Source organism: Anomaloglossus baeobatrachus, chromosome 1 (genome assembly GCF_048569485.1).
Source record: "Anomaloglossus baeobatrachus isolate aAnoBae1 chromosome 1, aAnoBae1.hap1, whole genome shotgun sequence".
In the NCBI taxonomy this organism is placed as follows: domain Eukaryota; kingdom Metazoa; phylum Chordata; class Amphibia; order Anura; family Aromobatidae; genus Anomaloglossus; species Anomaloglossus baeobatrachus.
The window spans coordinates 650,487,425-650,510,499 of NC_134353.1; the positions used below are offsets into that span (position 1 = coordinate 650,487,425).

The window sequence follows — 23,075 nt, forward strand, 5'->3', positions numbered from 1 at the left end:
GAAGCACCAGGATTGGCGCATCTAATGGATGCGCCACTTCTGGGGCGGCTGCGGCCTGCTATTTTTAGGCTGGGGAGAGTCCAATAACCATGGACCTCCCTAGTTTGAGAATATCAGACCCCAGCTGTCTGCTTTACCTTGGCTGGTGATCCAATTTTGGGGGGATCCCTACGTGTTTTTTTTTTTTTAATTATTTATTTAATTTAAAATAACAGCGTGTGGTGCCCTCAGTTTTGGATTACCAGCCAAGGTGAAGCTGCCAGCTGTGGTCTGCAGGCTGGAGCCATCTGCTTTACCCTAGCTGGCTACAAAACTTGGGGGAACCCTACGTCATTTTTTTTTTCATTTTTTTGGCTAAATACAAAGCTAAGCACCCCTTAGTGCCACATGAAAGGCACCAAAGGGTGCAAAATTACAAAATGCAGGAGAGTGGGACATTATGTGTCTTTCTGCCATTATAATGACAGAAAAGACTGATATGAAGTGCACAAGCACAAGAAAATCACCAGAGCGCTCTACGCTGTGAAAAGCAGTAGAAAATGGCACTGGAGTGAACATGTGACCGCCTCATGTAGGATGAAGCTATGGATCCTGGGTAAATTTATGCATTTACCCTCCTTCAGTTTTTTTGCAGTACACAAAAAAAACGGAAGGCACACGGATGACAAACAGATGACATACGGACCGTCTACGGAACGGAAACGGATGCCACACGGATGCACCCGTGAAAAAAAACGGACTGTTTTTTGCAGACCGTAAAAATGCATCGGTCGTGTTAGTGTAGCCTTATTCTGATCTGCCGTTTATAAACACCAGGCAGAAATAAGTGAATAGCGCCCCCCGGCGTCAGAAAATCTCCGGGGTTTCAGGGCTAGCTGAGACCCTGGAGATCATGATTCAGGACGGTTTTTCCGGTCCCCGCTCACGTGATCACAGGTATACACCGTACACCGATGATCACGTTACAGTAAATGACAGCGCCGGTAAAAAATTATTTATCTCCCATCTGGCATGAACAAACATGATAAATCTCCTCCCCGGTCCCCTGGTGTCGCCAAAGTGCCCCCCCTGATGCCCTCCCAGAAATCCAAGATGGCCGCGCGCACAGCAGCGCGCCGGCCGCATTCACCCTACTCCTCTGATTTCTGTCGCATGTGCCATGACACATGCGACAGAAAACTCCTGCCCAGGCCCTGCCAGGTCACCCCCTATAACCCCACCGGTGTTCCCCGGTGTCCCACGGTACCTGTGCAGCGTTGATCCCCCGCGGCCCTCTCCTTCACAATAGACGCTGCCGCATGCACAGAGCGGCTGTCAGCTCAGCTTCCTGTGTTCAGACACAGTGAGTGGTGGTTATGCATCTGTAAGCTAAATGGGCGGCACGGTGGCTCAGTGGTTAGCACTGCAGTCTTACAGCGCTGAGGTCCTGGGTTCAATTGTCACCAAGGACACCATCTGCAAGGAGTTTGTATGTTCTCCGTGGGTTTCCTCCGGGTACTCCGGTTTCCTCCCACACTCCAAAGACATACAGCGCTATGGAATTAATAACGCTATATAAATGAATAAATTACTATTATTACTGCAATGCCCTGCTCATGAGGTAAGGAACATAATTGATCAGGAGAGCTATACTACATTTCCAAATGGAGGGATTTGCTTTTATAGTTGCCCTGCTGAATGACTACCAAACATGAGAGTTCGTTATACGCCACAAGAAAACACATCTAAATAGCGAGTTCTGTTGTTAAGTATTCATTCAGCTGGATAACTGGACATAAAGGGGTATTCCATCTCCAAGATCCTATCCCCAATATATAGTAGGTGGAATAGCAATAATATCAGCAAATACCAATATTTGGAAATGTAGAATAGTTCTCCTGATTAGGCATGCCCTTACCTCATGAGCAGGGCATTGCAGCTTTGGTAGCAACCATTACGACATGGACTCTGCTGCTGTGGACCCGGGGAGAGTGAGTGCAGATTCATTGCATGAAGGGTCTGCACTCCTAGAAAATGGGGGATACGTTCCCTGAGTGTCTCCCCCCCACATTCTAGATGGTCCAGAGTCGTCGTGGGACCCCTTTATTTTTTTTCTTACAATAAATTGGTGAAAGAGGGAATGTTTTGGGGACTGTTTTTTCAAATAAATTTCTTTTGTCGATTTTTTTTTTTGTTAGTACTGACAGTTTATGATGTTGGGTATCTAATAGACGCCATGACATCACAAACTGCTGGGCTTGATGTCAGGTGACCTTACAGCTAGTATCAACCTGATTTATTACCCTGTTTGCCACTGCACCAGGGCACGGGATGAGCTGGGGTGAAGCGCCAGGATTGGCGCATCTAGTGGATGCGCCACGTCTGGGGTGCCTGCGGCCTGCTATTTTTAGGCTGTGAAGGCCCAATAACTATGGACCTTCCCACCCTGAGAATACCAGACCACAGCTGTCCGCTTTACCTTGGCTGGTGATCCAATTTGGGGGGGACCCTACTTTTTTTGTGTAATTATTAATATTTATAAAATAATTATAATAAAAGAGCCTGGGGGGACCTCTACATTGGATCCCCAACCACGGTAAAGGTGCCAGCTGTGGTTTTCAGGCTACAGCCGTCTGCTTTACCCTAGCTGGCTATCAAAAATGGGGGGACCCAACGTCATTTTTTTTTAACTAATTTTTAAATAGAAAAAATTAATGGGCTTCCCTGTATTTTGATTGCCAACCAAGGTAACGGCAGGCAGATGGGGGTGGCAACCCATAGCTGTCTGCTTTATCTGCGCTGAGAATCAAAAATACCGCGGAGCGCTACGTCATTTTTTTTAAAGATTTATTTTTACAGCACTGTGATGTCCTGCAATCAAAATACAGGGAAGCCCATTTTGTTTTTAGTTATTTAAATAAATAATTAAAAAAAATATATATGGGCTCCCGCTGCATTTTTTGTATTGCTAGCTAAGAGTAATCCAAGCAGCTACTGGCTGCTAACCCCCACTGCTTGGTGTTACCTTCACTGGCAATGGAAAATCCAGGGAAGCATTTTTTATTTTTTTTGCCAAAAAACTACAAAAAAGGACGTGAGCTTCGCCATATTTTTGTATGCTAGCCAGGTATAGCAGGCAGGTGCTGGAAGAGTTGGATACAGCGCCAGAAGATGGTGCTTCTATGAAAGTGCCATTTTCTGAGGCGGCTGCAGACTGCAATTCGCAGCAGTGGGGCCCAGAAAGCTCAGGCCAACCTGTGCTGCGGATTCCAATCCCCAGCTGCCTAGTTGTACCTGGCTGGACACAAAAATGGGGCGAAGCCTACGTCATTTGTTTTCTAATTATTTCATGAAATTCATGAAATAATAAAAAAGGGGCTTCCCTTTATTTTTGGTTCCCAGCCGGGTACAAATAGGCAACTGGGGGTTGCGGGCAGCCGTACCTGCCTGCTGTACCTGGCTAGCATACAAAAATATGGCGAAGCCCACATAATTTTTTCAGGGGGCAAAAAACTTCTGCATACAGTCCTGGATGGAGTATGCTGAGCCTTGTAGTTCTGCAGCTGCTGTCTGTCTGTATGGAAAAGAGCAGACAGCAGCCTCAGAACTACAAGGCTCAGCATACTCCATCCAGGACTGTATGCAGAAGTTTTTTGCCCACCAAAAAAATGACGTGGGCTTCGCCATATTTTTGTATGCTAGCCAGGTACAGCAGGCAGCCACGGGCTGCCTCCAACCCCCAGTTGCCTATTTGTACCCGGCTGGGAACCAAAAATATAGGGAAGCCCGTTTTTTTTAATTATTTCACTTATTTCATGAAATAATTAAAAAAAAAACGACGTGAGCTTCGCTCCATTTTTGTGTCCAGCCGGGTACAACTAGGCAGCTGGGGATTGGAATCCGCAGCACAGGTTAGCCCGAGGTTTCTGGGCGCCTCTGCTGCGAATTGAAGTCTGCAGCCGCCCCAGAAAATGGCGCTTTCATAGAAGCGCCATCATCTGGCGCTGTATCCAACTCTTCCAACAGCCCTGGAGCCGGGTGGCTTGTTGGGTAATCATGAGTTAATACTGGCTTTGTTTTACTAGCTAGTATTAAGCCAGAGATTCTTAATGTCAGGCACATTTGACCCAGCCATTAAGAATCTCCAATAAAGGGTTAAAAAAAGACACCACACAGAGAAAAAATACTTTAATAGAAATAAATACACAGACACATTAGAGACTCCATCTTTATTACCCCCTGTCATCCCTCCACGATCCATGGTCTTCTGTCTTTCTTGTTCAACAAATGCAGCTCTGCTCCATCACTGCTGCATGGGGGAAGACGCTGCTTCCCGTGCAGAAATCACTCTGTGAAGGGTCCACGGAAAGCAGCGTGCAGCCTTCACGGAGTGAGAGATCAGTGCTGCTGCCTGCTGGCGGTGATAGACGTGTTACCATAGCAACAGGGCTCCGATCATGTGATTCCCGGAGCCGCGGTTAGTGGTGACGTCACCGCTATCTGCGTTGCTATGGCAACGGTGATCTCCGTTAATGACCGGCTGTGTCAGCCGGTCCCTAACGGAACGGGGAGTCGACCGTGTGCTACAGCATGTCGCCGGTACACGGCGATACACAAATGTGCACCATGTACCGGAGAGATGCACTCGCAGGTCCTACATGACGCGTCATAGTCATGTGACCAGTCTGTAGCCAATGAGATAATAGCCACGTGACTGGTTACATGGCTATTTTGACGTCACGATAGGTCCTGCATCACTGCTGGCAGTGCCGGTCACCGGGAGGATTCAGCGATCATCGGATGGAATAGCGGCAGGAGACAGAGTGCAGGAGGGATCGCGGGGACCGGTAAGTGTTATGGCAATGTTTATTAACTGTATGTGTACATTTATAATGCATTTTTACGTGTTTGTGATTGCCTCCCATTATAGCCTATTGGTTCGAGTTCGGTTCGTCGAACGTTCGACGAACCGAACTCGAACGGGAGCTCCGTTCGGCGAACCGACCTCGAGCCGAACCGCGACTGGTTCGCTCATCTCTAGTCTTCAGCCCACTTTGACTTTTCAGCCCACTTTGACTCCTCAGCCCACTTTGACTCTTCAGCCCACTTTGACTCTTCAGCCCACTTTGACTCTTCAGCCCACTTTGACTCTTCAGCCCACTTTGACTCTTCAGCAGTGTGTGAACTGGCCTCCGGCTTCTTTTTTTTTTTTTGCCCATCCACGCTAATCAAATCACAAAGGGTTTACATTTATGAACACCCACAAATTTCATAAAATATGACTCAAATATGATTCTCAGTGGATAGCTGCAGCTAGAGATAAGACAATCAATTCACAGAACCATGGTTCAGCAGTCAGGTCCGTAACGTGTGCCTACAAGCTGCTATTTACCCGATGTAAACCCAGGCTCTTACAGTGTTTCCCCAAATTATTTTTTCCATGCAAAATATACTGTGTCCTCATCCCAACCCTAATACATCTCTTTAACCAATCACTAACAACCGGTGTATTCCCTTCATGCTTTAAACATGTCTCGATCATACCCATCCTCAAAAAGCCCTCCCTTGACCCTATGCCCCATATTACTTCTCCCCTATGCCTCAAAACTACTGGAACAGCATGTCCATCTTGAATTGTCCACATGCCTCACTTCATGCTCCATCTTTGACAGGCTACAATCTGGCTTCCGACTGCATCATTCCATTGAAATTGCCCTAACTAAAGTCACCAATGACCTACTAAAAGCCAAAGCCAAGCGACAAACGACACTACTCTGTACTTCTCCCACTGGACCTGTCCTCTGACTTCGACACAGTAAACCACTCCCTCCTACTAAAGATTCTCTCGCCTCACAGACTTGGCGCTATCTTGGATCTCCTCATACCTAACCGACCGAACATTCAGCATCTCCCACTCTCACACTGTCGCGGGCGGAGGAGGGGACACTGCGCTCACCCACTGCTCGGGTCCGGCTGCTGCTCGGTGGTGGCTCGAGCGGTGGGCCGGATCCCGGGGACTCGAGCGGCGTTCCTCGCCCGTGAGTGAAAAGGGGGGGAATGTTTGTGGTTTAGGGATATTGTCCATGATGCCACCCACGGTTGTGGTGAGATTGGTGACACCACCGCTGCTCTGGACGAGGATCCCGGGAGCGATGACGGGGAGCAGCTTGGATGTTAGTTCTTCCCTCCGTGGGTAGGGGGATTGGTTGTCCCGGGGCCCGGTGAGGGGTAGGGATGTATGGCAGGCGGGCTACGGGGCCTGGTGAGGTGCAGGGTCGCGGGGGCAGCGCTGTGCCGCACAGCACGGTGGTACTCACTCAGCCAGTAACGAATACACAGTCTCCGGTAAAACAAACGGCTGGATGGACAGGTCCCACAGACGGCTGCGGTGTTTCTCCTCCCAGCAGGATGATGGTGACTGCCTTTCCCTGCACCTATTTGGGTGTGTACGGTTCCAATGGGTTCCCACCGGTAACCCGCTCCCCAGCTTGGATGGGTGCTGAAGGAGCCCCTTTTGCCCGCAGGCTCTGGCCCTGGAAACTTTAGCCTTGGCGGTGACTGTGTTTCCCTTCACGGTTTGAGCTGTCGCCTTCTATTGGGACTTGGCTGCTGGGAAACCCCGGAGGTTCCCTTTGCTAACGGATTTGACAAATTCAACGGCGACTCCTAGCCTTGTCGGGCTCTGTAAGCCCTGCCGGATGGTGCTGGCTTCTCTTTGTTCACTGGTCCGGTACCGCCGGGCCACCGCCCGTCCACGGTCCTTACAGCTCACTCCAATCGGCCTCTCCTGCAGACGGTCACCACCGTCTGCCAACCTTGCTGTATCGTCTGGGCCACACACCCGGACCGCTTTCTGTCTGCTCCTTTACCACTTCACTCTCCCTAACTAACTGCCTTCTTTTCCCGCCTCCAGGACTGTGTACTCCTCGGTGGGCGGGACCAACCGCCTGGCCCACCCCCTGGTGTGGACATCAGCCCCTGGAGGAAGGCAACAAGGATTTTGTGTTGTGGCTTTGGTGTGCCTGACCGGGGTGTGGGGTGTGTTGGTGTAGTTCCTGTGACGACCTGGCTTGTCCAGGGCGCCACAACACCACTTTCTCATCTCGCCCCCTATCTGTCAGTGTACCCCAAGGTTCAGTTCTTGGACCACTACTGTTATCCATCAACACCTTTGGCCTTGGACAGCTCATAGAGTCACACGGCTTTCAGTATCACCTCTACGCTGATGATAAGCAAATCTACCTCTCTGGACCTGACATCCCCTCCCTACTAACCAAAATCCCACATTGTCCGTCTGCTATTTCATCCGTTTTATGCGCTTGATTTCTGAAAGTGAACATGGACAAAACAAAATTCATTATCTTTCCTCCACCTCACTCAACTCCCCCAACTGACCTATCCATCAAAGTTAATGGCTGCTCACTCTCCCCAGTCCAACGTGCTCACTGCCTGGGAGTAACTCTAGAGTCTGCTCTCTCTTTCAAGCCACACATCCAATCCTTCTTCACCTCCTGCCACCGCCAACTCAAAAATATTTCCTGGATTCATTCATTCCTTTCCCAAGAAGCTGCAAAAACCCTAGTGCATGCCCTTATTATCTCCCGCCTGGACTATTGCAACCTCCTGCTCTGTGGCCTCCCTTCTAAAGCCTGCTTTACACGTTGCAATTTCGCGTACGATATCGTATGCGATTTGCAACGTGCCCATCGTATGTGTGGCACGTTCAATTTGTTGAACGTGCCGCATAAACGATTAACCCCTGTCACACGTACTTACCTTCCATACGACCTCGATGTGGGTGGCGAACGTCCACTTCCTGGAGTGGGAGGGACGTTCGGCGTTACATCGACGTCACGCGGCAGCCGGCCAATAGAAGCGGATGGGCGGAGCTGAGTGGGACGTAAACATCCCACCCACCTCCTTCCTTCCGCATTGTGGGCAGGGAGCCGCAGGATGCTGGTAAGATCTGTTCATCGTTCCTGGGGTGTCACACACTGTGATGTGTGCTATCCCGGGTACGATGAACAATCTGATGTGCAATTCTAGAGAAAAGTACGATGTGTATGCGATGAACGTTTTACCGTTCAATCGCAATCGCACGTACCTGTCACACACTGCAATGAACCTTACGATGACGGATGTGCGTCAATTACGACGTGACCCCGCCGACACATGGTAAGATACATTGCAGCGTGTAAAGCAGGCTTAACAGTCTCACATCCCTACAATCTATTCTACACTATGCTGCCCGACTAATACACCTGTCCCCCCGCTACTCCCCAACCTCTCCTCTCTGCCAATTCCTTCCATGGCTTCCCATTGCCCAATGACTCCAGTTCAAAACCCTAACCGTGACCTACAAAGCCATTCATAACCTGATTCGTAATTACATCTGTGACCAAATCTCCCAGTATTTACCCGCATGTAACCTTTGAACCTCACAAGATCTCCTTCTCTACTCCCCTCTCATCTCCTCTGCCCACCACCACATCAAAAATTTCTCCCATGCATCCCCCATACTCTGGAATGCTCTGCGCAACATATCAGTCTCTCTCCTATCTTGACAAGCTTCAAAAGGAACCTGAAGACTCTCCTCTTCTGACAAGCCTACAACCTTCAGTAAACCTCAGTCCGGTATAGCACCGCATGACCATCTCTACCCTCACTTACTGTATCCTCACCTATCCCTTGTAGACTGGGTCCTCTCTCCTCCTGTACCTGTCTGTGCTTTGTATTGTTTATGCTTATTCTACTTGTCCCTATTATGTATATCCCTTTCACATGTAAAGCGCCATGGAATAAATGGCGCTATAATAATAAATAATAGTAGAAATTGGTATGAATATCTGCATATTATAAATTCAATGGAATATTATACATAGACCAATGTGGATCATATATATAGCGCAGAAGGACTAAGATACATGAACCATATCGCTAAGAGAGCAATCAAAACAAGAACAAGAGAGGCGATCAACATTTCAATACATATTTTTATTTTGTATAAGTATTCATAAAAATGTGGACAAGTGAGGGGAGGAAAACAACGGTATACATCACCGCAAACATTTAGGTATAGGATAATAGTGTGCCAATTATCTCCAATAATACAAGATATAAGGTCATATCCAACAAAGATGGAGGTCCTATAGTTAGGAGAAGGACCACATCAGGTCGACCCATCAATCTACTCCTGCTAGAATATTTGTTAATAAAGCAAAAATCCGCTATATCCATAACAATCCATATAGATTTCCAAGCAGGAGGGATTGAGACAGGACCTAAGATGTGGAAAGAACTCCAAAATGTTATCCGTTTACTATAATGTCAATTGCGTATTAGATGCACATCCATATATTCACGCATCACAAAAGGATTTACTAATATAGTAATCCATAGGGAATTGCGTTCCATATAGGTTCTGCTCTAAAGGCCACAACATATAAACCCCATACGTGACAATAGAGCATCAACAGATGGTTTATATGTGTATGAATATAAATTTCACACAAAATCAATGCATATGGGGAAACCGCGGCATGAGCAGAGGCATAAAAATACCTCACAATAAGGCATACCAATGTGTTAATACATATCCATATGCCTACGCATCACAACCAAAGTTACCCATGTGTTAATCCATAAGAGACTATATTCTCTGCGAGCTCTGCTAAAGAGGTCACAGCATACAAACTCCGTGTATAAGGAAATTCAAAGGTGGTTTGTATGTATATGGAACAAATTTCATAAGGGATCAACACATATGAAAAACAGCGGCATAAGCAGCAATATGGAAATACCCCACATATGATTATACGCATGCAAATGCATACAAACACATTGAAATCCACATGGAAGTCAATGGAGTATCTTCCATGGAAGTCAATGGGTGTATCATGCAGGATAGGATACAGAGGTTAATAATATATGCCTATATAGATGAACTTGTTTAAGGATAGAACTATAGTAGGCGGACACACACAGGCCATAGTATCATGACTTAGTGTAAACAAGCCACATACACATGACCTCACAGCAAATACCAATCGTGTGCTCGCCTTAACGGAGATGCTAAATAAGCCACAAGCCACAGCACGTGCAAGTGTTAGCGCAAGAAAAACATGTAGCACCACGGGGCAATATGGCCAATAGTGCCACCGGGTAGCAAGGATTAAAGCACCAACACTACATACGCGCTAATGGCCGGCGACCACCATCATAATTACAGCGGGAAAAAGGAAATAAATTCCCACCTAGAGGGACTAAGCCCACTCTCTGGACAAACCAAGTAGTGAATAAGGCATTACCTATGATGTATAGTTTGCAGATGGAATGCGCCCGATGCGCATTTCGGAGTGTACCTTCGTCAGGGGGCGTGACCGGAACATGCGGGGGTGCCGTTAAAATAGGCCTTCATCCCCCAGCTGATTGGGCAGATCATCAGACGCATCCGCCGCCGGCCGACCGGAAGTCCCGCCCCGCAAGCGCGTCATGGCCCCACAGGACGCCGGGTAGTAACACCCGGCGTCCCCGTAGCCATAGAGACGCACCCGCGGGAACAAGACTCCCAGGCAAGCGGCGCATGCGTCAACCACCCAGCCAGGAGGCGGATAAAATAGAAATAGAAGATATAGTCTATCGAGACTGTTTGTGCAAGGGAAAGAGCACGGGATGAGGCCCACTAATAACCTCAGCAGAACATGGACATAACATCAGTTCCATCATAACAAAGGTTATATGATAATAGTAACCTTACAACAAATGCCATACAGGATAAACACATACATTGTATACAGTACATCCATAAAGGTAATTGCACAATACACAATTTACATATAATGCATGAATAGGAATAAGTATATGTTTACCATAGCAAATATTAGGAAAAAAATATATATGAAAGAAAAATATATAACAAAACTAATATAAAAAATATAAAAAATATATATGAGGAATATCCAGATGATACGCTGCAGTCGGAGGGAATCCATCCATGTACACATCCCATATACACAGCATGATGACCAAGAAATCAATCGCCAATACAGATGACACGTACCAATGTATATGCTACCAATAGGCCTAAAAAAGTAAAAGTTAAAAACAATTAAAATCAAAAAGACACCACAACAATTACAAAAACGGAGTAAAACTCATGTTTTCATTAAGGCCCTGGGGCTGCACCGTACGAAGACGCCAAATCCATTGCGTCTCCAATTGTGCCAGTCGCTGACTGACTCTACCCCCACGAACATCCACTTCCAAGGTGTCAATTCCATGGACTAAAAACCCCCTCGAATCACACTCATGGAAGAGTTTGAAGTGCCGTGGAATTGTCTTAAGAGTGGAGATATCAGCGTGTTCTCGTGCGGCTTCTATTCCCAACACGTGCTCACGAACCCGAGTTTTCAACTGTCGGGTCGTGAGCCCGATGTAGATCTTGGGACAAGGACAAACTCCGTAATAAATTACAGATTTGGATTCGCACGTGATCCTCTTCCTGATAGTGTAATTCTTCGTGGAGGAAGAATCGCAAAAACTACTTGTCCGCAGTACGTTGGGACAAGCCACGCATTTACCGCATGGTGAACAACCAGTCCTAACGGCTGGCACATTGGGGAACATAGAACGTGGACTACTTTCATGAAGGCTATGAACCAAATAGTCCTTTAAATTTTTGGCTCTGCGTAGGGTAATCTGTGGTCTTGAGGGTAAAATTTTGGCCAGTATGGAATCAGCCTGTAGAATCGGCCAAGACTTCAACAAAATATCGCGGATGTCAGAATGTGCGGAGCAGTCATTAGTGATAAACCTAATGGTTGAATCACTGTTCCGCACCTTCTTAGAGTACAGCAAATCATTCCTCACGGAATATTTAGCTCTATGATACGCACGTTTGATCGTGCGTTTGCTGTACCCCCTCTCCGAGAAACGTTTAGTTAATTCAGCCGCCTGGAGTTCAAAATCACAATCATTAGTCCTTCTGCGCTATATATATGATCCACATTGGTCTATGTATAATATTCCATTGAATTTATAATATGCAGATATTCATACCAATTTCTACTCTTGTTCTTCTCACTGTGTTATGCACAGACTTAGGTATATTTATAATGGACTATAAGGCCATGGAATCGTCATGGCTGAATCAAGTGGACCAAGTATTTGGTGAGGTCTCCACGGATAATGAGATTAGTTGTGGACCGGATTTAGATCTCATGTTTTCTGAGATTACCTCTCTTCTAAGCAAACGTACACGCCTTTGGTGGAGCAGGTTAATTCTGACCAAATATATTGATAAAAAATTAATACCACGTGGTCTTAGGGTGAGACTAACACCAACCTTCGTGGTTGAAGACCAAGACTTTATATCAAAATGGGAGGATATGTGCAATAGTTGCTCCTTCAGTCTTATGCAACTCCTGATAGACTTAAATACTTCTAATATTGTCAAGATGGATTCTGTCATCGATCAAAAACAGACCTCTTTTCGGTCTATTTGCCCCCCTGACAAGGCTGACAAATATGATTCTGAGGCTATGAAGAAGGTTGACTCCCTTGTGAAACAAATTCGAGATGTTCATCTGAGGAAGTTTAGACGAGACCAGAAGGATTTTTCTGAGAATAAAGTTTACTTCTGGCGTAAATCATTTGCCATACAGGAGGGAATGAGACGTCCCTCTGCCCATTCCAATACATCCTCTTTGAGTGAAGTATCTGAAACATCGGATTCCAGTACTAGATCGGGAGCGACATATGGCGGTGGTGGTTTCCCTAGACATCAGCCTCCTTGGTATAAAAAACCTAAAGGACCTAACAACAACACTGACAACAAGGTGATTAATCTTAGTTCACATATACTCAGCAAATCTGATTTATCCCTATTGTCTAGAGGTTTATCCTTTTCACCAGTGGCTGGGCTAAATTTGTTCACACTGACTAAAGATTTACATCTTTTCGCTCGATCTCTTATTTAAAAGATACTTTTTTGATGATACATCTCAAATTTTGTTTCCCACAGAAAAAGAACAAGCGGCGCTAGCAATACTATCTGAGTTAGAATCTGAACATAGAGCTGGTGAGGGAGGTAAGGTACCATCTTGTATTAAACCTTCTTCCAAAAAATCTCTACCGTTATCCTCCTGTGCAAACATTGATTTGTTTGTACAGGTGGTATCTAAGGACCTCGAAAATTTGTCTAGTCGGGTTAGGGTCGATAATCTATCTAAGGATGAACGTAATCGTCTTCAGGAGTTGCAACGGCTACCAGATGTTACAATGAAGCCTGCGGATAAAGGGGGAAATATAGTCATCTGGCCGACATCTGCATATGAGAAAGAGGCGTTTCGCCAATTAAGGGATAATATATGTTATAAGAAACTAACATTTAACCCCCTCAATAAATATGCTGCGGAACTCAAGCAGATTATATATGCGGCTAAAGATGACTGTATTATCTCCCCTGAATTGGCGTCGGCCTTGATTGTATCTGAACCTAGGATTGCTACATTGTACCTATTACCAAAAATACACAAAAACTCCTCCTCTCCTCCGGGCCGCCCGATTATTTCAGGAAATGGGAACTTCCTCGAGAACATCAATAAGTGGCTTGATGACCAACTTCAGCCACTTGTTAGGAATCTTCCTTCATTTATCCAGGATACGGGTGATTTTCTGAGACGTATAGACGGACTATATGTGGGTAAGGACTCTCTTCTAGCATCTTGTGATGTTGAATCCCTGTACACCAGTATCCGACATGCTGACGGAATCAGAGCAGTAAGATTTTATCTGAGTATGAGTAATTTGTCATCTAGTTTTGTGGATTTGGTGTTGCGGTTGTTGGAGTTCGCGTTGACACATAATTTTTTTATTTTTAAGGGGTCCTTTTATCTCCAGCTCCAGGGCACAGCAATGGGCGCTTCTTTTGCGCCAGCCTACGCAAATCTGTTCCTGGGGCTGTGGGAGAGGGACCTCCCCCTGTCAGATTTGGATTCGTCGATGGGCCGAGTCCTCCTTTGGACTCGGTACATCAACGATATTTTCCTCATCTGGCAGGGGTCTATGGATTTATTTTTATTGTTTGTCGATGATTTGAACTCCAATGACCGCAACATCCACCTTACGCATCAAAGCTCTGCTGATTCCGTGGCATTTTTGGATGTGCTGGTGTACAGGGATTCCGAGGACTGTTTACAGTCCAATTTACATCGTAAATCTACAGCGACGAACACATTACTTCACGCGTCATCTTTTCATCCCCCACATATGATCCGTTCTATACCTGTTGGACAATTTCTCCGTATCCGCCGTCTCTGTTCTAATGATTGTGATTTTGAACTCCAGGCGGCTGAATTAACTAAACGTTTCTCGGAGAGGGGGTACAGCAAACGCACGATCAAACGTGCGTATCATAGAGCTAAATATTCCATGAGGAATAATTTGCTGTACTCTAAGAAGGTGCGGAACAGTGATTCAACTATTAGGTTTATCACTAATTACTGCTCCGCACATTCTGACATCCGCGATATTTTGTTGAAGTCTTGGCCGATTCTACAGGCTGATTCCATACTGGCCAAAATTTTACCCTCAAGACCACAGATTACCCTACGCAGAGCCAAAAATTTAAAGGACTATTTGGTTCATAGCCTTCATGAAAGTAGTCCACGTTCTATGTTCCCCAATGTGCCAGCCGTTAGGACTGGTTGTTCACCATGCGGTAAATGCGTGGCTTGTCCCAACGTACTGCGGACAAGTAGTTTTTGCGATTCTTCCTCCACGAAGAATTACACTATCAGGAAGAGGATCACGTGCGAATCCAAATCTGTAATTTATTACGGAGTTTGTCCTTGTCCCAAGATCTACATCGGGCTCACGACCCGACAGTTGAAAACTCGGGTTCGTGAGCACGTGTTGGGAATAGAAGCCGCACGAGAACACGCTGATATCTCCACTCTTAAGACAATTCCACGGCACTTCAAACTCTTCCATGAGTGTGATTCGAGGGGGTTTTTAGTCCATGGAATTGACACCTTGGAAGTGGATGTTCGTGGGGGTAGAGTCAGTCAGCGACTGGCACAATTGGAGACGCAATGGATTTGGCGTCTTCGTACGGTGCAGCCCCAGGGCCTTAATGAAAACATGAGTTTTACTCCGTTTTTGTAATTGTTGTGGTGTCTTTTTGATTTTAATTGTTTTTAACTTTTACTTTTTTAGGCCTATTGGTAGTATATACATTGGTACGTGTCATCTGTATTGGCGATTGATTTCTTGGTCATCATGCTGTGTATATGGGATGTGTACATGGATGGATTCCCTCCGACTGCAGCGTATCATCTGGATATTCCTCATATATATTTTTTATATTTTTTCTATTAGTTTTGTTATATATTTTTCTTTCATATATATTTTTTTCCTAATATTTGCTATGGTAAACATATACTTATTCCTATTCATGCATTATATGTAAATTGTGTATTGTGCAATTACCTTTATGGATGTACTGTATACAATGTATGTGTTTATCCTGTATGGCATTTGTTGTAAGGTTACTATTATCATATAACCTTTGTTATGATGGAACTGATGTTATGTCCATGTTCTGCTGAGGTTATTAGTGGGCCTCATCCTGTGCTCTTTCCCTTGCACAAACAGTCTCGATAGACTATATCTTCTATTTCTATTTTATCCCCCTCCTGGCTGGGTGGTTGACGCATGCGCCGCTTGCCTGGGAGTCTTGTTCCCGCGGGTGCGTCTCTATGGCTACGGGGACGCCGGGTGTTACTACCCGGCGTCCTGTGGGGCCATGACGCGCTTGCGGGGCGGGACTTCCGGTCGGCCGGCGGCGGATGCGTCTGATGATCTGCCCAATCAGCTGGGGGATGAAGGCCTATTTTAACGGCACCCCCGCATGTTCCGGTCACGCCCCCTGACGAAGGTACACTCCGAAATGCGCATCGGGCGCATTCCATCTGCAAACTATACATCACAGGTAATGCCTTATTCACTACTTGGTTTGTCCAGAGAGTGGGCTTAGTCCCTCTAGGTGGGAATTTATTTCCTTTTTCCCGCTGTAATTATGATGGTGGTCGCCGGCCATTAGCGCGTATGTAGTGTTGGTGCTTTAATCCTTGCTACCCGGTGGCACTATTGGCCATATTGCCCCGTGGTGCTACATGTTTTTCTTGCGCTAACACTTGCACGTGCTGTGGCTTGTGGCTTATTTAGCATCTCCGTTAAGGCGAGCACACGATTGGTATTTGCTGTGAGGTCATGTGTATGTGGCTTGTTTACACTAAGTCATGATACTATGGCCTGTGTGTGTCCGCCTACTATAGTTCTATCCTTAAACAAGTTCATCTATATAGGCATATATTATTAACCTCTGTATCCTATCCTGCATGATACACCCATTGACTTCCATGGAAGATACTCCATTGACTTCCATGTGGATTTCAATGTGTTTGTATGCATTTGCATGCGTATAATCATATGTGGGGTATTTCCATATTGCTGCTTATGCCGCTGTTTTTCATATGTGTTGATCCCTTATGAAATTTGTTCCATATACATACAAACCACCTTTGAATTTCCTTATACACGGAGTTTGTATGCTGTGACCTCTTTAGCAGAGCTCGCAGAGAATATAGTCTCTTATGGATTAACACATGGGTAACTTTGGTTGTGATGCATAGGCATATGGATATGTATTAACACATTGGTATGCCTTATTGTGAGGTATTTTTATGCCTCTGCTCATGCCGCGGTTTCCCCATATGCATTGATTTTGTGTGAAATTTATATTCATACACATATAAACCATCTGTTGATGCTCTATTGTCACGTATGGGGTTTATATGTTGTGGCCTTTAGAGCAGAACCTATATGGAACGCAATTCCCTATGGATTACTATATTAGTAAATCCTTTTGTGATGCGTGAATATATGGATGTGCATCTAATACGCAATTGACATTATAGTAAACGGATAACATTTTGGAGTTCTTTCCACATCTTAGGTCCTGTCTCAATCCCTCCTGCTTGGAAATCTATATGGATTGTTATGGATATAGCGGATTTTTGCTTTATTAACAAATATTCTAGCAGGAGTAGATTGATGGGTCGACCTGATGTGGTCCTTCTCCTAACTATAGGACCTCCATCTTTGTTGGATATGACCTTATATCTTGTATTATTGGAGATAATTGGCACACTATTATCCTATACCTAAATGTTTGCGGTGATGTATACCGTTGTTTTCCTCCCCTCACTTGTCCACATTTTTATGAATACTTATACAAAATAAAAATATGTATTGAACTGTTGATCGCCTCTCTTGTTCTTGTTTTAATAATAAATAATAATAGTAAGCAGGAGATTTTTGCAAATCCCATTAACTTTACTATAACTGTAAGACACTGAGTCTTTTAACAGCAAAAATACAGTACATAGCATCAAAAATTTACCAAAAATTATTGCGGAAACTTATATGTAATCTGTCAGCAATTTTTACTATGTAATCTAAGAACTGGAAGATATAGGGACTGAGACCCTGATTCCAACAATGTGTCACTTACTGGACTGATTGGTGCAGTTTTGATAGAATCATTGCTTTTTCTGCTGTAGATATAGTAAACGGCAGAATGCAGAGCTGTGTGCAAGCCCGTCCACACAGCTGATTGGCCGCTTCCTGTGTACAGTGAGCATTAGGCTGGGGCCACACAGGGGACTACTGCGATCCTCGCATGACACTCGGCTCATGCCGGCAACACAGCGGTTGCTGAGTGTCATGCGAGTGTCACTGCGACTGAGGTCCAATCGTGCGATTGGACCACAGCTGTGGGGGGGACGGGCAGGCTCTGAGAAGGGGCAGGCCGGTGCTGAGGAGGGGAAAGGCGGCGCTGCAGAGGAGCGGAAGGGATTTATCTGCCTCTCTCGTCCGTTGCCGGCTATTGACACTCTCACCCTGCACTCGTAAACACCGGTGTACTGCGCGTGCAGTACGATTTTTTCTCGCCCCATAGACTTGAATGGGTGCGAGAGAAACAAGGATCGCATTGCACCTGCAGCATGCTGCGACTATTTTCTCGCTCCGATTAGGGCTCAGAAAATAACCACTTATGGGTGCTGGCACATAGGCTAATATTGGCCCAAGTGGAATGCGATGTTTTATCGCATTCCACTCGCTCCGATTTTCATGCTGTGTGTCTTAGGCCTTATCAGCAAACTGACAATTAGTGGTAGGGTCTGGGCTATACTCAGCCTGACTGGCCTACACTGAGGCCTAGTCAGGCATGTATAATCACCTGCTGATAAAAGATGGATTGTACTGACACTACAGTAAGCCGCCGAGCAAGTGAAACATCCTTAGAATCAGGGCCTCTGCTCCTACAGTGTGCTGTGCTCAGATTAAATACCAAAGCCTGCTGACAGATTCCCTTTAACCTAAGGGGGATGTCTTTTAGGGTTTTGCAAGAGGAAGATCTTTCAGGAACATGCAAGGAGTTTTTTCCCTTAAGCGTCTTTTGTGTCATGTTTTGCGTCTGCCCTAACAACAGAGGGTTTTTTTTGTTTTACATCATTTATATAATAGTGAGCAGCTTCCAAGCGAAAACCACCTGAACAATGGTCAAGTCACTACTTTGATCTGCTTCCTGGCTTTCAGGTCCAGAAGTAGATAAACCAAGCTCACAAAGACTGAACATATGAATAATGTAATTGTCATTAAATTCACTCTATTGGCACTTTTTAAGTACTTTTTCAGGCAGGTGTTGGAGAAGATCCATCCAAATAAGACGTATTCACATACCCTAAATTAGCCACACCCACACATCCACATGTCAGGCCAAAAAAAAAAAACAGAAGGTGTGTAAAACAAGAAACAAATGTGCTGCCTGTAATGAAAGAGTTTTTTGGGGTTAATTTGTACAAGAATTTGGTTTTGTGCTGCGATTAGCAGCATATCTCGCACAGTGCGCACATATTACAGTCAATGAGTGGGTGCAAAACATTGGACTATACTCGGATGTCATCCGAGTGCATTCTGATATATTCTGACACAGGCAATGGAGATGATGGAGAAATTAAGTTCTCCATCTTCTCACCTGTGATCTGATTTTTGCAAGAGAGTCAAACCACAGTAAAATGACACTCGGCTCACACTCGGATCAGAGTTTGAGCCCAGTATAGCCCATAATCGTCCCAATTCTCTGGCATGAGAGAATCTATGGCTGTGTGAGCCCTAATAATGAACAAGTAGCATTTCTGTGGGACTGTGGGTTAGTCCTCTAGATTAATTTCACTTGTGGGCTGTAGGAACACTGTATGGCATTGTATACTTTTCCAATGGCAGGCCAGTACATTGCAATTCATCCATATAGTATCAGAAATTGTTCAGGCATTAGCAAATTATACTTGCTAGCTAAATGTGCAGAAAACTCTAAACCAGACACATTTATTCCAGAATGAGTTACCCACGCCATGGCAACACTAACCACTAGATATTATTAAATTTGCACAAGATCTATACTGAAGACACATATTAAAGTTATGTCACAGGCTGTGTTAAATAAGTTTTTATTTTCCAAATGGAGAAACCCCGCATTCCCTGTGTGCTTACGGCTTTCCTGCTGTCTATGGGTAACGCAACAACCAAACTAGTCTGACCATGTATATTTACTGTTTATTATCACAGAAACACAAAGGCATAAAAAGAGCAAAAGTGAAACAAAAAATAAATTAAAAAAAATTGTAATTAGGACTATTTGCAAAGATTTTTCCTTTTTTCATTTAACATGTCTTGTAGCAATAGAAAACAATAGTTGCAAAAGTGTGCTTAGCTATATACGATCTAGCAGGGCCATACTTCTAAAAAATGCAGCACTGACAGTTTGCAAATGATAATTATTTTACCTATCTACTGGACAAGCAAATAATTACAGCAGTTTTTTCATGTAAATTGCCCTCACAATGGTTATTTAAATTGATGTTTTAATATATGAGGGTAATAAAATTGTATTCAGATATGTTTCTATCCTCAAAAAAAACAAAACAAAAAAAAACATTTTTTTATGTACGGAATTAAATGTTCTCCTAATGACCCGTTAGAACATATATTATTCATATCATGAATCATTTACAGTTATTGACGATGGTAGATTATAGATGACGGCTGAAGAAAAACAAACAATGCTAACTGCAATGTGGGGAAAGATTCAAGAAAAGAAACATTTTTGAAATTCAAAAATGGAGGTATAATTGTTTTATGATTCTCTTGAAGTGACCATCATTAGTGATGATCGAGCGTGCTCGCCATTTTTCAGTACTCGATTGCGCTCGGGATGCTCTGTACTCGTAGAGCTCAGCTGACTATTGAATGTTTAGGTCATAGAACAACAATTACAAGACCCAGGCTGGCTTCACTGCATGATGGGTGCAGGCACCCAAGAATGAGCTATTCGCAGTCTCTGAAAGGCTCTCCCGGGGGTTAAAGAAACGTTTTCAGATGTAGTGTGTCAACTGACAAAAAATCCATTTTCCCTTCTCCCAGAAATGCTCTCATAATGCTTAGCTGAATGTTGGCGGAGAGCTGAACTGCCCAATCATTGACCTTCCATAATGCTCGTTACCTGAGTTGAGCACTTTCATAGAGTCTGATCTGCTCTACTCAAGCACCCAAGCATTTTAGTGCTCGCCCATCTCTAATCGTCATGTCATATTTATTTGAGGAATCTTTAGCAAATCTCATGAGCATCAATAGTGTATCTTGAAGGAACATCTACACTAGCTATATATTGAACATAAAACTAAAATAACCATACAATGAACATAAATAGAGAGTAGCACATGTTTCCAACAATAAAGACATGTTTCATCTGTCTGGAGAGACCGGAGGTGACCCAAACACAATGCCACGTACGGTTAGGAATGTTTTCTGTATTGTCTGCTTCACTTCTTTATTTCTCAAACAATAAATTATTGGGTTAAGAAATGGCGTTAAAACAGAATATAATATAGTAACCAGTTTATTTCTGTCATACGGGCTCGCCTTTTTTGGTCTCGCGTATATGAACAGAGTGGTGGTATAAAATATTATAACAACTGTTAAATGAGCCGCACAGGTAGAAAAGGCCTTTTTCCGTCCCTGGTTGTTAGGCATTTTGATTACTGCCCAGAGAATACAAATGTATGTTAGAATTATCAATACCAGAGGAATCATGATAATTATCATAGCGAGAATGAAATCCACCAACTCTGTGAAAGACATGTCTGTGCAAGCCAAGTTTAACACCGGAGAAATATCACAAAAAAAGTGGTTAATCACGTTGGGGCCACAAAAACGCAATCTGAAAATAAAAATAGCCTTAATCAGGGCAATGGAAAAACCCAAAATCCAGGGGCCAATAGTCAACTGCAGACATACGGTGTAATTCATGATGACCGGATAGAGTAGTGGAAAGCATATAGCAATGTATCTGTCAAATGCCATAGCTGCTAAGAGAACACATTCGGTGCAGGCCAAAGATATAAAGATATACAACTGAATCATGCAAGCCAAGAAAGAGATTTTATTGTTCTGAGTCAATAAGTTGTTGAGAAGGTTTGGAACTGTAACTGTAACATACCAGATTTCTAAGAATGATAAGCTGGATAGGAGATAGTACATGGGCTTATGGAGTTTTACATTGTATTTCACTGTCATAATGATGACCAGATTTTCTATGACAGTTAGAAGGTATATAATTAGAAACACTGCAAAAAGAACATGCTGTATCTCTTGTCGTGTCGGGAAGCCAACCAGAATGAATTCAGTGATGTTGTTACCATTATGGATATCCATCATAGATTTTCCCTGTAAGTGATAAGTGATAAGTGATAAGTAAAAAAGTAGAATGACACCTTCAGAGTCTTACAATTCTAAATACTTCAAGTCACCTCAAGCTAAGAAAAGCCTACATCGTAAAAGCAGTGAACTGAAATAAGGTGCAAGTGCGGTTCACGAACAAAGAAATTCTGGTCACAGGGAAATAAGGAAAATTCTCAAAGTTATCCCTGGATTTGTCTATAAAGGAAGAAGGCTGGCCATACATATTAAATAGCTACTGGCCAAATAATTATTCTGCTGAAAACTATTTCTCCCGATTCCACATACAGAGGAATGCTAGGGTTTGCCAGGAACTCCTGTGCTCTCTAAGGCCTCCTTCATACGTCCGTGAAAATAACGCATGCTTTTCACGGACGTGTCAAAGGTGCGTATTTCCCTCCATGTGCCGTGTTTATGGCACACGTGTGTTCTCCATGTGTTATCCGTGATAACACATGGAAAACGGGAACTTTCTACTCACCTGTCCCTGGCTTTACTGTCTGTGGTCCTGATCTTCGGTCTCCGGTCCCGCTGACTCCCCGCTGCTGCTGATTAAAGCCCGCAGTGGAGTGAATATGCGATTAGCATAATGAGCGGGGGTCAGAAGCAAGTGACAGCAGCGCCAGAGACAGCAGTGCTGGAGAAGGTGAGTGCAGAAATTCTTTCTATTTCACAGGCATGTGTGTTTTCTCCGATGCGTGTCACATGGATCACATCCGTGCGATCCATGTGACACCAGTGATGCCGGAGAAAAACGGACATGTCTACGTGTGGAGCACATGGGCACACGTACAGTTAGGTCCAGAAATATTTGGACAGTGACACAAGTTTTGTTATTTTAGTTGTTTACAAAAACATGTTCAGAAATACAATTATATATATAATATGGGCTGAAAGTGCACACTCCCAGCTGCAATATGAGAGTTTTCACATCCAAATCGGAGAAAGGGTTTAGGAATCATAGCTCTGTAATGCATAGCCTCCTCTTTTTCAAGGGACCAAAAGTAATTGGACAAGGGACTCTAAGGCCTGCAATTAACTCTGAAGGCGTCTCCCTCGTTAACCTGTAATCAATGAAGTAGTTAAAAGGTCTGGGGTTGATTACAGGTGTGTGGTTTTGCATTTGGAAGCTGTTGCTGTGACCAGACAACATGCGGTCTAAGGAACTCTCAATTGAGGTGAAGCAGAACATCCTGAGGCTGAAAAAAAAGAAAAAATCAATCAGAGAGATAGCA

General features: G+C 44.4%; 1 protein-coding gene across 1 annotated transcript; it reads right to left on the reverse strand.

The window, feature by feature from the left end:
* Positions 1-20,847: 20,847 nt before the first annotated feature.
* LOC142246964 (olfactory receptor 6B1-like) lies at positions 20,848-21,819 on the reverse strand. Its single transcript, XM_075319931.1, has one exon. The coding sequence runs from the start codon at positions 21,817-21,819 to the stop codon at positions 20,848-20,850; it is 972 nt and encodes a 323-aa protein (XP_075176046.1).
* Positions 21,820-23,075: the final 1,256 nt, after the last annotated feature.

Coding starts and splice junctions, on each gene's coding strand:
- LOC142246964 (XM_075319931.1), bottom strand. CDS start 21,819: ATGATGGATATCCATAATGGTAACAACATCACTGAATTCATTCTGGTT.